The sequence below is a fragment of the Lagenorhynchus albirostris genome, chromosome 14 (genome assembly GCF_949774975.1).
Source record: "Lagenorhynchus albirostris chromosome 14, mLagAlb1.1, whole genome shotgun sequence".
Classification (NCBI taxonomy): domain Eukaryota; kingdom Metazoa; phylum Chordata; class Mammalia; order Artiodactyla; family Delphinidae; genus Lagenorhynchus; species Lagenorhynchus albirostris.
The window spans coordinates 82,027,798-82,042,364 of NC_083108.1; the positions used below are offsets into that span (position 1 = coordinate 82,027,798).

General features: G+C 45.5%; 1 protein-coding gene and 1 long non-coding RNA gene across 3 annotated transcripts; one reads left to right on the forward strand and one right to left on the reverse strand.

Annotated features, from left to right (window-relative positions):
- Positions 1-7,022: 7,022 nt before the first annotated feature.
- LOC132504334 (uncharacterized) lies at positions 7,023-8,791 on the reverse strand. Its single transcript, XR_009534854.1, has 3 exons — positions 8,055-8,791; positions 7,536-7,713; positions 7,023-7,346 (listed from the first exon to the last, which is right to left on the reverse strand). It is a non-coding gene; the product is annotated as an uncharacterized LOC132504334 (long non-coding RNA).
- SNRNP35 (small nuclear ribonucleoprotein U11/U12 subunit 35) lies at positions 8,345-14,157 on the forward strand. 2 transcript variants are annotated; one of them, XM_060121638.1, is made up of 2 exons: positions 8,345-8,490; positions 13,273-14,157. In XM_060121638.1, the coding sequence occupies exon 2, from the start codon at positions 13,276-13,278 to the stop codon at positions 14,014-14,016; it is 741 nt and encodes a 246-aa protein (XP_059977621.1). In that variant the 5' UTR covers positions 8,345-8,490; positions 13,273-13,275; the 3' UTR covers positions 14,017-14,157. The 2 variants fall into 2 exon arrangements, with proteins under 2 accessions (XP_059977621.1, XP_059977623.1); XM_060121640.1 differs by having other exon boundaries at positions 8,404-8,560.
- The last annotated feature ends 410 nt before the right edge of the window (positions 14,158-14,567 follow it).

Consider the following 14,567-nt stretch of genomic DNA (forward strand, 5'->3'; position numbering starts at 1 on the left):
GATAGTTTTTTCAACAAATGGTGTTGGGAAAATTGGATACCCACATGCAAAAGTGTGACGTACCTTACCTTACACCATATACAAAAATTAACTCAGAATGGATCAAAGGCCTAAAGCTACAAAACTCTAAGAAGAAAACATAGTGGAAAAGCTTTATGTCAATGGATTTGGCAATGAGTTTTTAAAAAACACAGAAAAAGAAACAAAAGAAAAAAATAGATAAACTGGACTACATTGATGAAATAAAATTTATATTTTAAGGCAGGACAAGAAAATGTAAACACAAAATTCTCTCTCTGTACATTTGGGCCTCCTCCCTCCCTCTCTCATGTGCAATGTACATTTGCATTATACATTAACCAGACCTCCTCAAAGGTGGGAATGCCTGCTTGACCACAAAGGTCAACTTTTTTTCCCCTTTCTTCTGATGCTAGCAATGTAACCGCTTAAAAGATTAGCACTCTTTCCAAACTCTGTAGGGAGTCATGGTGACTTAATTGCTTGCTTACCTGGACTCTGTATCTTTGGTGAAGTTTATGTAAAATGTCTGTATGTCATTTTGATGTATGATCCTTTGTCTCAAAAAGGCTTATGACTGTGTCTTTGACTTCTAATAGGTAGAACAGTTCTCAGAGCTTCTGAGAGTCGGTCTCTTGGGTTATAATCCTCAGTTTGACTTAAGTAAAATTATCTTTTGGGACTTCCCCGGTGGTCCAGTGGTCAAGAATCCACCTTCCAATGCAGGGGACGTGGGTTCGATTTCTGGTCGGGGAACTGAGCCCGCGCGCCACAACTATTGGGCTCACGCGCCTCAACGAGAGAGCCCGCGTGCCGGAAACTACAGAGCTCACGCGCTCTGGAGCCGGAGCACCACAACTAGAGAGAGAAAACCCGCACACCACAACTAGAGAGAAGCCTGTGCACTGCAACAAAAGCTCCCGCATGCCTCAGCGAAGATCCCATGTGCCACAACTAAGACCCGATGCAGCCAAAAAAGTAAAAACTAAATAAATTAGGGACGTCCTTGGTGGCGCAGTGGTTAAGAATCCGCCTGCCAATGCAGGAGACACGGGTTTGAGCCCTGGTCGGGGAAGATCCCATATGCCGCGGAGCAACTAAGCCACAACTACTGAGCCTGCGCTCTAGAGCCCATGAGCCACAACTACTGAGCCCGCGAGCCACAACTACTGAAGCCTGCGTGCCTAGAGCCCGTGCTCCGCAACAAGAGAAGCCACCGAAATGAGAAGCCCACACACTGCGACGAAGAGTAGCCTCTGCTCACCGCAACTAGAGAAAGCCCGCGCACAGCAACGAAGACCCAACACAGCCATTAAAAAAAAAAAAAAAAAAAAAAATCCCGCAGCTGCAACCAAGACCCGATGCAGCCAAAAATAAATAAATAAATACTAAAAAAAATCAATCTATGTAACCCACCATATTAACAGGCTACAGAATCCACAGAAAAACTACTAGAGCTAATAAATGAGCTCAAGGTTGCAGCATACAAGATCAATATAAAATATCAATTGCATTTCTTTTTCTTTTTCGCCACACTTTACGGCATGTGGGATCTTAGTTTCCCAACCAGGGATCAAACCTGCGTCCCCTGCAGTGGAAGTGCAGAGTCTTAACCACTGGACTGCCAGGGAAGTCCCTGCGGAGCAGAAATTGAGACACAGACGTAGAGAACAAACGTATGGACACCGGGGGGGAAAGCGGCGTGGGGGTGGGGGTGGTGTGATGAATTGGGCGATTGGGATTGACATGGATACACTGATGTGTATAAAATGGATGACTAATAAGAACCTGCTGTATAAAAAAATAATAATAAGAAGAAAAAAATAAAAATGAAAAATAGAATTATCATATGATCCAGCAATACCACTTTGGGGTACATATCCAAAAGAATTGAAAGCAGGGTGTCAAAGAGATATTTGCACACTCATGTTCATAGTAGCATTATTCACAATAGCCAAAAGGTGGAAGTTACCCAAATGTCCATCCACAGATGAATGGATAAAAAAAATGTGGTGTATACATACAATGGAATATTAATCAGCCTTAAAAAGGAAGGAAATTCTGACACATGCCACAACATCAATGAACCTTGAGAACATTATGCTAAGTGAAATTAAGCCAGTCACCAAAAGATAAATACTATATGATTTCACTTATATGAGGTATCTAGTGTACAAACTCATAGAAACAGAAAGTAGAATGGTGGTTGCGAGGGGCTGGGGGGAGGGGGGAATGGAGGGTTGTTGTTTAGTGGGTATAGAGTATCAGTTCTGTAGGGTGAAAAAGTTTTGGAGTTTGGTTGCACAACAATATGAATGTACTTAACACTACTGAACTGTACACTTAAAAATGGTTAAGGTTGTAAAATAAATTTTATCTTATGTGTACTTTACCAGTTTTCCTTCTTTTAACATGTGAGGAAACTCTATGGGGTGATGAAAATGTGCTACATCTTGATCTTGGTGAAGGTCACATGAGTACATACATAGGTGAAATATTGCGGAACTGTATGCTTAACACTGTGTATTTCCTTTAGGTAAATTATACCTCAATAAAGTGCTGGTAAGGAGATAAGGAATGAAGCACTGACAGATGCTACAATGTGGATGAATCTTGAAAACATTTTACTGAGTGAAAGAAGCCAGCCACAAAGGCCACCTATTGTATGATTCCATTTATATGAAATGTGCACAACAGCAAATCCATAGAGATAGAAAGTAGATTAGTGGTTGTCTAGAGCTGGGGGAGGGGGAGGGGGAGTACATGCTAATGCAGACAGGGCTTCTTTTTGGGGTGATGAAAATGTTCTAAAATTAGATTGTGGTGATGGTTGCACAACTCTGTGAATAGACTAAAAACCACCGAACATTGTCGGAATGTAGCCTTCGCAGAGCAATGCTTATCAGAAAGAATTTAATGTTGCTGCATTTATTTTTTACCATCAGGATCCCCAGCCACCACTGCTGGTATGAATCTCTTCTGCACCACTGTCCTTTTCAAAAGTTCCTTCTGCCTTGAAATTTCTCTAGAAATTGATCCTCTACGGCACCATATCTTCCTTCCTTCTTGGTTACACAGTGAAACCTGGTAAATCGCACTTTAAAAAAGTCAAAGTGTCTTCCATTGAGTAACTAGGATTTTGATATTAAAAAAAAAGATTCTTTTGTTCATTCATTTGACAACTTATTTACTGAGCACCTACTATGTGCCAGGGCTGTAAAGTAGTAGCCAACAGGGCTGTGGAGTTAAATAGTTTTGACTTGAACTTCACAATTGTTACTTCCTGGTACATAAATTTGATCAAATTCTCTAATCTCCAAATCCCCATTTCCTACAGTCAACTTGGAAAAATAAAAGTATTCCCCAAAACTGGTGTGAGGATTAGACGAGATAATTTGTGAAAAGTGCCTCATCCAGTGTCCAGCACATCATAAGCATCAATGGACACTGGTTGTTATTATCAAGTGTTAATGATCTTAACTCTTAGATCCCTCATAGAACTGGACAATCTGTTGGTAGATAATCATGACCCTTCTCTCTCCGTTGGGAAATTATGAAAACAATTCTGAATTACAGCTGTTAAAAAACAAAATTCGGGACTTCCCTGGTGGTCCAGTGGGTAAGACTCCATGCTCCCAGTGCAGGGGGCCTGGATTCGATCCCTGGTCAGGGAACTAGATCCCGCATGCATGCCGCAAGTAAGAAGTCTGCATGCCGCAACTAAAGATCCCGCATGCCACAATGAAGATCCCGTGAGCCACAACTAAGACCTGGAGCAGACTAAATTAAAAAAAATAATAAATAAATATTTTAAATTTATTTATTTTAGTTTTGTCTGCACTGGGTCTTTGTTGCTGCGCGTGGGCTTTCTCTAGTTGCGGCGAGCGGGGCTGCTCTTCCTTGCGGTGCTCAGGCTTCTCATTGCGGTGGCTCCTCTTGTTAAGGAGCATGGGCTCTAGGGGCGCGGGCTCAGTAGTTGTGGCTTGTGGGCTCTAGAGTGCAGGCTCAGTAGTTGTGGTGCATGGGTTTAGGTGGTTCGCGGCATGTGGGATCTCCCCAGAACAGGGCTCGAACCTGAGCCCCTGCATTGTCCCCTGCATTGGCAGGCAGATTCTTAACCACTGCATTAGGGAAGCCCCTAAATAAATATTAAAAAAAAAAATTCAACTGAGTATATTTGAAGATCTCCTTGGCTTTATTTGACAATTCATGAATTGGGCAGCATCTCATCTAGCAAGTAGAAAAGAGCTTCAGAGGAGCTGTACAAATGGAAGGTTTTTAAAGGCAGAAAAGGGGGATAAGACAAGGAAGTCATAAACAAAAGAAAGGATTATTTCAGGTAAGGTCGCCTTCCCTTGGGGGTGAAGGTGGGGAGCCCATCAAGCAGATTACCTCACTAGGGATGATCAGGAAATTCCAGATTGATTGGTTTAAAATTCCACCCCTGGGAGAGGCTGAAATTGAAGTTATATATTAAGGGCTTAGCACAAGTGATTCCATTTGGGGCCGGTTTCTTTTTTCACCCAGCAGAGGTTCTTAAAGTGTGTTTCCGAGACCAGCAGCATCAGCATCACCTGGAAACTTTTCAGAAATGCAAATTCTTGACCCACTGAATCAGAAACTTTAGGGGTGGGCCCCAGCAATCTGTTTTTTTTTGTTGTTTTTTTTTTTGCGGTACGCGGGCCTCTCACTGCTGTGGCCTCTCCCGTTGCAGAGCACAGGCTCTGGACGCGCAGGCTCAGCGGCCATGGCTCACGGGCCCAGCCGCTCCGCGGCATGTGGGATCTTCCCGGACCAGGGCACGAACCCGTGTCCCCTGCATTGGCAGGCGGACTCTCAACCACTGCACCACCAGGGAAGCCCCAGTCTGTGTTTTAACAAGCCCTCTAGGTAATTCTGATGCACATGCACCCTGAAATTTGAAAAAGTATGAGTGCTACCACAGTGTTCAAGGTGGATTCTAGACCAGACCACAACTGTTCAAATCTTGATTGGCTCTGTCACTTGCAAGCTGTGTGATCTTAGGCAAGGAAATTACTTCTCTGGGGCTCAGTCTTCCCAGCTATCAAATGGGGGTAAGGATAGAAGCCACTTTATAAGACTGCCGTGAAGTGCTTTAGAACAGCGTCTGGCACATGGTAAGTGCTCAATACGTGTTGGCTATTATTATTACTATGCCTATTATAAACTACTTTATCTCCAGAATATGAAGTATGAGAAACTCCCCAAGTTCATATGATTATTTGGGTACAAGATATGAAAAGCTGGATCAGTAACACACATAGAATATGTCTACCACAAAGCTTTTTAAAAAGTCCAAGTGGGGCTTCCCTGGTGGCGCAGTGGTTGAGAGTCCGCCAGCCGATGCAGGGGACACGGGTTTGTGCCCCGGTCCGGGAAGATCCCACATGCCGCGGAGCGGCTGGGCCCGTGAGCCATGGCCGCTGAGCCTGCGCGTCCGGAGCCTGTGCTCCACAACGGGAGAGGCCACAGCAGTGAGAGGCCCGGGTACCGCAAAAAAAAAAAAAAAAAAAGAGCATAAAGTAAGGTATCGCCCAACTCACTGTTAAGCAAAGGAAAACATGACGTGGGAAACAAAAGTAGTGGGTGGGTCATGCTTCATAAAAATGGAACCATAAGTGTTTGGGGGTTAATTCCACCCACAGGAAAGTTCCATTAGCAAATATCTGGTGGTCCTATTTTGGTACATCAAGCAGAGGAGGTCTCATGCTCTTCTGAATACTGGTGGCACCATTAATTTCCTGAGTGGTACATTCAGTATGTCTTTCTTCCTGTTCTCTTTTGGCTTAAATGCCTGCAATCCTGGATCAGTGACTTCAGCTCTAGGAGCTGAAAGTCTTTAGAAAAGAATTTGGTTGCAGGAAGGGTGGTGCCCAGAGCACTTGTTTTCAGTCGGTGTTTGCATAACAGCACACTTTTTTTTTTTTAAAACTTAGGTGAAATGTTTATTCAGGGTGATGAGTGGGAGGGTGGGGTGTGTGTGTGGGGAGGTGGTGTAGGTGGGTGAGGGAAGCATTAAAGGAGACTACAGCCAAGGGACTAATGTCCTCCACCATACTCTCCAGGCCAGCTCTGTTCCACCCAGGAAGGTAACAATACACTCTGCAATGAGTTGTTGAGAGAGTGAAGTGAGCTTAGCCCAGTGTCTGGCAGGTGATGCTAAATGTTTGTTTGTTTGTTTTTTTAAATGTTTGTTTTAAGATGGTATTAGTGTGGTGGTGATCAGTTTGAAATGTACAGAAATATCAAATCATAATATTGTGCACCAGGAGCTAACATAGTGTTGTAGGTCAGTTATACTTCAAAACAAACAAACAAACAAACACATAGAAAAAGAGATCAGATTTGTGGTTCCCAGAGGTGAGGCCTGGGGGTGGGGGAATTGGACGGAAGCAGTCAAAAGGTACTTATTTCCAGTTATAAATTAGTACTAGGGATGTAATGTATGATATGATATATATCTTTTTAACACTGCTGTATGGGAAAAAAATTTTTTTTCTATTTCTTTTATTTTGTATCCTTACGAGATGACAGATGCTCACTAAACTTACTGTGGTAATCATATCATGATGTATGTAAGTCACCTTAAACTCATATAGTGCTGTATGTCAATAAAACTGGAAAAAGGAAAAAAAGATTGTATTAATATGAAACTTCTATAGAGATCTCTAGTAGGGTTGCTCACGTTGCCCTTCAGATCTTCTGCTTGGTTTATAAAGTATTTTGTTATATAAGTAATTTTGTATATAATTAAACTTATATAGATGTGGCAGCCGTGGAGATGCCTGTCAGATGACCCTTCAAGAGGCCACCAAGCATATTAAAAGATGTCTGCAGCACCTTCAGACTCTGCAGCAGCATTCGTGCTGTGGATGCACTTTTCCCAGAAGCCTTCCGTTGGTAAGCCAGCAGAGCAGAGATACTGGGACCACAATATTTCTTTTTAAAATTTAATTAATTAATTAATTTTTTAATATGTTTATTTATTTTTGGCTGCACTGGGTCTTCGTTGTTGAGCGCGGGCTTTCTCTAGTTGCCGTGAGGGGGGCTACTCTTAGTTGCGGTGCGTGGGCTTCAAACAGTGGCGTCTCTTGTTGCGGAGCACAGGCTCTAGGCGCCCAGGCTTCAGTAGTTGTGGCTCACGGGCTCAGTAATTGTGACTCGCGGGCTCTAGAGTGCAGGCTCCGTAGTTGTGGTGCATGGGCTTAGTTGCTCTGCGGCATGTGGGATCTTCCTGGACCAGGGATCGAACCAGTGTCCCCTGCACTGGCAGGTGGATTCTTAACCACTGCGCCACCAGGGAAGTCCTAAATATGAAATTTTAAACTATAGATATTGCTCACTTTTTTACTCAATACATTTTATTAATATATTTCAAGAGAACGTACTTTAAAGAAAGCTATAGATATTCAGAACCTATGCTTCACCTACATAATAAAGATTTGATAAAAACTAGGTAGCAGTAATACATCCTTAGTAGCTGGTCATTGGCTTACCTTCTAAGAATAGGACTGGAATCAAAATGAGATCAGCTGTTCGCAGAAATGACCCACTTGTAAGAATTAATCAGAAAATGAGTGGCTGAAGAAATCACGAGACTCATCATGAAAAGCACAACTGTCTCAAGACATTTCAAGTTGTACCACAAGTCGTAATCTACCCGAATATTTTGACCTAACAAAAAAGAAACACAGCATAATCTGAATGCATACATCTACCCGTTCTACACAGATTTACTGACCACACGGTTCTCCCCTCTCCCTCCCACGCTTAGGTTTTAAATCTGGGCTTCTTAACCGTGACTCTAAAGGCAGGGGTCCTCAAAGAGTCATTTTGAGGTTCATTCAGCGGTTCTGAATTCACTGATTCCCTGCGGGGCCCAGGAAACGGCATTTAAACCAGCTTCCACGCGATTCTTAAGTAAACTCTCCAAACTGTGAAGAACTGTTTTGCTTGTGTGGAAAGCGAACGTGTTAAATTTACGGGTTAGAAAAACTCTGGCAAAACATACGTACAAAGTTTCCTTGTGAACCGGCATACGCATTTTCTGAGTAAAAAAACCCCACAATATTAATCAAATTCTCAAAGCGAGCCTAAGAACCAAAACTCGCATTGCGCTGAAACACCTCCTCGCTACGGAGAGAAATCCAGCGGCTCCCAGACAACTAGCTGCACATTCGATCGTCTTTCAACTTTTGTTCAATTTAGCAGTTTCTGTCTTCGTGAAAATTTTTACAGAAACAGAAAGTTCATTCTCTTCGGAGACAATATGCAGTCGATGCTCAAGGCATGTGATTAAATTTGTTAAAATAAAAGCAAAAACGGAAACGGGGCCCGTGACGAATCTGCTACTTCTGATGTAAAGGTCCTGTCAGTCAAGGAGGAAGAATCTTCCGTCGCTTCGAGCTCGGCACCTGGCCCTGTGGGAAAGGAAGCCCGATCCTTGCTGAGGTGAGCGGGAGCGGTTTGGTGGGAGTAGGGCCCACCCTGGCGAGAAGGACGAGGGAATTCGGCCTGGACGGTATGTAGGCGCGTGCGTGGGCCGCCATGTTGAAAGCGGGCAAAGGGGGACCGTTTGGGGTTGTGTTGCGGGGAGCGGGGTCGACAGCTGGGTTGGTAGGATGGCCCCTTCCGTCCTGTGCCCTCTCAGATGGTGACGGGCTGGGGAAGGCAGCCCTGAGGGCCGGCGGCCGAGACGGAGGCGCTGCGGGGCGGGGGGCGGATCGGAAGTATAGACTTATTCACGGAGACTTCCGCGTTAGCGTCCACGGCCTCACTGCGCGTGCTCGGACGGCTCTGGGCGCCAGCCTTCAGTTTGCTTCCCACCTGGTGGGAAGCGCCGGTTGTTCCGTTCTGCAGGCTCAGCCTGGGGACGAGTGCTTTGCTTGTTTGCTTAAGAATAGCTTTTTTTTTTTTTTTTTTTTTCGTGGTACGCGGGCCTCTCACTGCCGTGGCCTCTCCCGTTGCGGAGCACAGGCTCCGGACGCGCAGGCTCAGCGGCCATGGCTCACGAGCCCAGCCGCTCTGCGGCATGTGGGAGCTTCCCGGACGGGGGCACAAACCCGCATCCCCTGCATCGGCAGACGGACTCCCAGCCACTGCGCCACCAGGGAAGCCCAAGAATAGCTTTTATTTGTATAATAATTTATAATTAGCGCTTTCAAAGACACTACCTTTTCTCATCTTCACAAAAAAACGCGGTGAAGAGGCACTTAGCAGCATTTAACAGGTGGTTTAAATTTTGCCGAAGCTAACACTAGGTCTCACACCTGGGTGTTCTGACTCCCAATCCAGTGCGTTTTCACTTTCCACACTTCTGTCTTTAATAGTTCATTGCCCCACTCACCTCCACCCCCGACGATTCATCTCTCACATCCCATCTCCGTTTATGAAGTAATGACGAGAATCTAAACATCCAGAGAGATCGTGGTAGAAAATCTCAATGCAATGTTGCAACGGAGGAAATACACCTAGAAAGATTAACGAGAAGCTGTGAAGCCCGCTCTTCTCTTGGTATTGAGTATTGATAGGAGCATGCAGGTGAGGGAGAAAACCGGAAACTCATCTTTTATCCCTTTGTAATTTTTTTCCAGAGTTTAATTTGAGGAACTCTTAAAGCTTTGAACAGGAGCTCTGACTGTGTACAGCAATGTCAGCTTTATTTGGTGGTTCTTTGTGACCTTTTCCTGTGGAATGGGGACGGGTTCCTTTCCCACTTGCCTGCGAGGGGGCTCTCAGCCTCAGATACCCAGACGTGGCCTGCTTTTTCCTATCCCCATTTCAAGCTTTATATTTTATGACAGCTATCTAAGGAAAGAGTTAAGAGCTCAAGCTCTGGAGTCAATAAAAGCCCTTGGTTCTAACTCCCCCTCTGGGCTACTTCTGTGATTTGGGACAAAAGACAATCTTTTTGCATCTCACCTTTGGCATCTGAAATGGCAATAATAGAAGTGGGTGTGTCCCGGTGTTGTTGAGAGGTGAGGGGAGTTAAGTGCTTAGCACAGTGCCTGGCACCTCCTAAGTGTTCAATACAGGTTAACTATATTATGGTCTCTTTTTTGTTTGTTTGTTTTTCCTGCAACCTTGCGATTAGAATCTTAAGAATTTTAGGTCCATTTAGAGAATACCAGAGCTGAGATCCAAACAACACAGTGATCTCTCTCTCTTTTTTTACCCCATGTGGAGCAATTACAGCCATAATAGACAAAAGACACAAAGTGAGTTAGAGGCAGAGCCCAGACCGGACCAAAAGTGTCTCACTCTTCTCGTGCTCCTTCCCTTGTTCTAGTTGTTTATCATCCTTTTACTGATAAGGATACCAGAGAGGTGTCTTCTCCAAAGTTGCTTGTTAATGATGAGACGCATATATGTCCTCCTTTTACAATTTGGTGGCAGATGGTGTAATGTCCTGCCTCTCAATTTTCTTTCTTTCTTTTTTAAAATAATTAATTAATTCGTTGGCTGCATTGGGTCTTCGTTGCTGCGTGCGGGCTTTCTCTAGTTGGGCGAGTGGGGGCTGCTCTTCATTGCTGCGGTGCACGGGCTTCTCATTGCGGTGGCTTCTCTTGTTGCGGAGCACGGGCTCTAGGCACATGGGCTTCAGTAGTTGTGGCTCGTGGGCTCTAGAGCTCAGGCTCCGTAGTTGTGGCGTACGGGCTTAGTTGCTCTGCGGCATGTGGGATCTTCCTGGACCAGGGATCAAACCCGTGTCCCCTGCATTGGCAGGCGGATTCTTAACCACTGTGCCACCAGGGAAGTCCCTGCCTTTCAGTTTTCAATGAAGTGGTCCTTTTTGTCTGATTTGGACCAAAATAAGTTCAGTGAATTTTGTTTGGAGTTGGTTCAGTTCCCCAGCATTTATCAGGAAGTGTCCTAGGATCTGGAGACACTGGGTTGAAGAGTGTTTATTGTGAAGAGTGTTTATTGTGTGTTGGGCAAAACGTGATCAGTATGACAGAAGAGGTACCGTGAGCTGTGGGACCAACGGATTTGCTTCACGGGGAAGAGGCTGGAAGCTGGACTTGAAGGACCAGTAGAATTTCCACAAGTGGAGATGTGGGAGGTGGAAAGGAAGGGAATATTCCCAGCAGAGGAAATTGCACCAGGAAAGACACAGAGCTGGGGGATTAGGGCACGTTCAAGGAATGAGGAGCAGTCCTGGGGAGAATAGGTTCTGCAATGGAATATGAGGAGAGGCTAAGTGAGAGTCAGAATTCTTGAGTTCATTGACTTCGGGTTTTATTCTGTAGGTGTCTTACTTTTTTACTGGGAAAAGAAATTCCACTGTGATCACTCCCCCTACATAACCCATAAACTGAAGAGCAAAACCAAAAAAGATCCTTGAGGAAAATTTGAGGGGGGGGGGGAACTATAGGTACCATTTTAATAAATATCATGGAAAGATGCTGTTAGGAATGAAGATCACCAGATATATTTGACAGAGCCCTGGTTTTTAAGGAACATATTTCAGCCTTGGCTCTAAAGCTTTACAGAGGTAGTCACATGATTACCAGCAGGGTCTGAAATGTTGGCAAGCACCGAATTATTCCAGCAAATTCACATGAATCAATTATCATGTGTCAGACTTAAACTTACCCACCCTCTTTCAAACAAACATAGATCTTCTATCGGAATGAATGACAGTTGCAGTGTGCTTGCTGAACTAAAATTACCATTGCAATCAGTTCTCAAGCTCCAAAGCATAAATGGATTATGAGCTAGGGAAGTAGGAAGAAATCCCATCTTCCTTTTTTTTTTTATATAAAGTTTCTTTTTATTTATTTATATATATTTTTTGGCTGCATTGGGCCTTCGTTGCTGCACACATGCTTTCTCTAGTTGCGACGAGTGGGGGCCACTCTTCGTTGCAGTGCGTGGGCCTCTCATTGCAGTGGCGTCTCTTGTTGTGGAGCACGGGCTCTAGGCACGCAGGCTTCAGTAGTTGCAGCACGCGGGCTCAGTAGTTGCAGCACGCAGGCCCTAGAGTGCGTGGGCTCAGTGTTATGGCATGCAGGCTTGGCCGCCCTGTGGTATGTGGGATCTTCCTGGACCAGGGATCGAACCTGTGTCCCCTGCATTGGCAGGTGGATTCCTAACCACTGTGCCACCAGGGAAGTCCCCCATCTTCCTTTTGAACTAAAGAGCCTGCGTCTGGGTCACTGTCATTTTGGCTTTGCTCCCTGTTTACTGACAGATGCAAAAGGTTGCATTCAGAGCACCATTTTCCCATGTAGTTTTGTTTTTTTAAAAAGTCCTTATCAGAATAATCTGGGAGGGACTCCCCTGGTGGTCCAGTGGGTAAGACACCGCACTCCCAATGCAGAGGGCCCGGGTTCAATCCTTGGTCGGGGAACTAGATCCCACATGCCGCAACTAAGAAGTCCCGCATGCTGCAACTAAGGATCCTGCATAACGAAACGAAGATCCTGCGTGCCGTAACTAAAGACCCAGTGCAGCCTAAATAAATAAATATTTAAAAATTAAAGAAAAAAAATCTGGGAGCGGGAATGTGGGGAGCACAGATGAAATAAGACAGGCCAGGTGTTGGTCATGGTTGGAGCCGGGTGAGAAATTCATGGAAGGTTATGCCATTGTCTACACTGGTATGTGTTTGAAACTCTTGGTAGTAAAGAGTTTTTAATTTTTATTAATGTTATTATTATCATTATTTATATATATATATTTGGCCGAGCCGTGTGGCTTGCAGGATCCTAGTTCCCCAACCAGGGACTGAACCCGGGGCCCGGCAGTGAAAGTGCCGAGTCCTAACCCCTGGACCGCCAGGGAACTCCCATAAAGAGTTTTTTAAGATGCCCTTTTCCACAGAAGTTCCCAGGCTGGTTTCCCTCTGACCATTTTAAAGTCTCTGAAAGGTGAGCCTGGGTTTTGATTCTGGATTTTGATCCGTGTTGCCACGTTATAACAGTTCGTGTGCGCCCTGCCGTGGCTAAGCTGGATGATACACGTATGCAGCAAACTCAGGCACGTTGCCCTCTGCTCCTTCCGGGGAGGGTTGGTGGAGGAGTGCGTGCGAGCCTTCTGGAGCCCCACTGCCTGGCTCTGATACTGTCTCCCCTGCCTTCTAGCTGGGAGGCCACAGCGTCTGAAAAACCCTCTTCCTTCCCTGTTGGAAGAAGGGGCGAAAAGCAGTATCTACTTCATGGGGTTGTTGGAAGGATTGAATGCGTAGCTCACAGTAGATGCTGCATAAACGCTTGCCGTGCTTCTCCTTAGAACATGAACGATTGGATGCCCATCGCCAGGGAGTATGACCCGCTTAAAGCTGGCAGCATTGATGGCACCGACGAGGACCCACATGATCGAGCTGTCTGGAGGGCGATGCTGGCACGATATGCCCCCAACAAAGGCGCCACAGGAGACCCCCTCCTCACCCTGTTTGTGGCGAGACTAAACCTGCAGACCAAAGAGGAGAAGTTAAAGGAAGTATTTTCCCGCTATGGGGACATCCGGCGGCTTCGGCTGGTGAGGGACTTGGTCACGGGCTTTTCGAAGGGCTACGCCTTCATCGAATACAAAGAGGAGCGTTCTCTGCTCAAAGCTTACCGGGACGCCGATGGCCTGGTTATTGACCAACACGAGATATTTGTGGACTATGAACTGGAAAGGACTCTCAAAGGGTGGATTCCTCGGCGACTTGGAGGAGGCCTGGGGGGGAAAAAGGAATCTGGGCAGCTGAGATTTGGGGGGCGGGATCGGCCTTTCCGAAAACCCATTAATCTGCCAGTTGTTAAAAGCGACCAGTTTCGAGAGGGAAAGAGGGAGAGAAGGGAGCGATCTCGATCCCGAGAAAGACACTGGGACTCCAGGACGAGGGATCGGGACCATGACAGGGGCCGGGAGAAGAGGTGGCAGGAAAAAGAATCAACTAGGGTGTGGCCAGAAGGTGACTGGGACAGAGAGAGGGACTTCAGAGATGACAGGGTCAAGGGGAGGGAGAAGAGGGACAGAAGTAAGTAGACTCCATCCCCTGCCAAACCCAAACGAAGGTACCCGACCAGTAAAAGCGCAGGGAGACCTGCACTGCTTGTATACAGAATCCAAGTCCAGTGGTTGAATAGAACTTACTGATGAAAACAAAAACAAAACAGAAGAAACTTACTAATGATAATGGGGTTGGGTACGTTTTCTTTCGACTCTGGAATGCAGGTTCAAGATGAACACGCTGATACTTTGAATTTTCTCTTCTTCATCTTATAGTTTTTGTTTTTGTTTTTTGGGGCTCATGGGCGGTTTGTGGGATCTTACTTCCCTGACCAGGGATTGAACCTGCACCCTCAGTAGTGAAAGTGCAGAGTCCTAACCATTGGACCACCAGGGAACTCCCTTCATCTTATAGTTGTAAGGACCCATTATTTGATAAGCTTGAGAAACAATTTTGCAGTCACCAGCATCTGTACAGAAAGACCTATGTAAGGAGCCACGACTCATTTAATTTGGCAGTACGGAATTTGCTTTTTTTCCCATCTATTGGAAATGGCCATTTTGAGGGCTTGGCAGAAAGAGGTGAT

Excerpts from the sequence above, each read along its gene's own strand:
- SNRNP35 (XM_060121638.1), top strand. The coding sequence starts at position 13,276 with ATGAACGATTGGATGCCCATCGCCAGGGAGTATGACCCGCTTAAAGCT.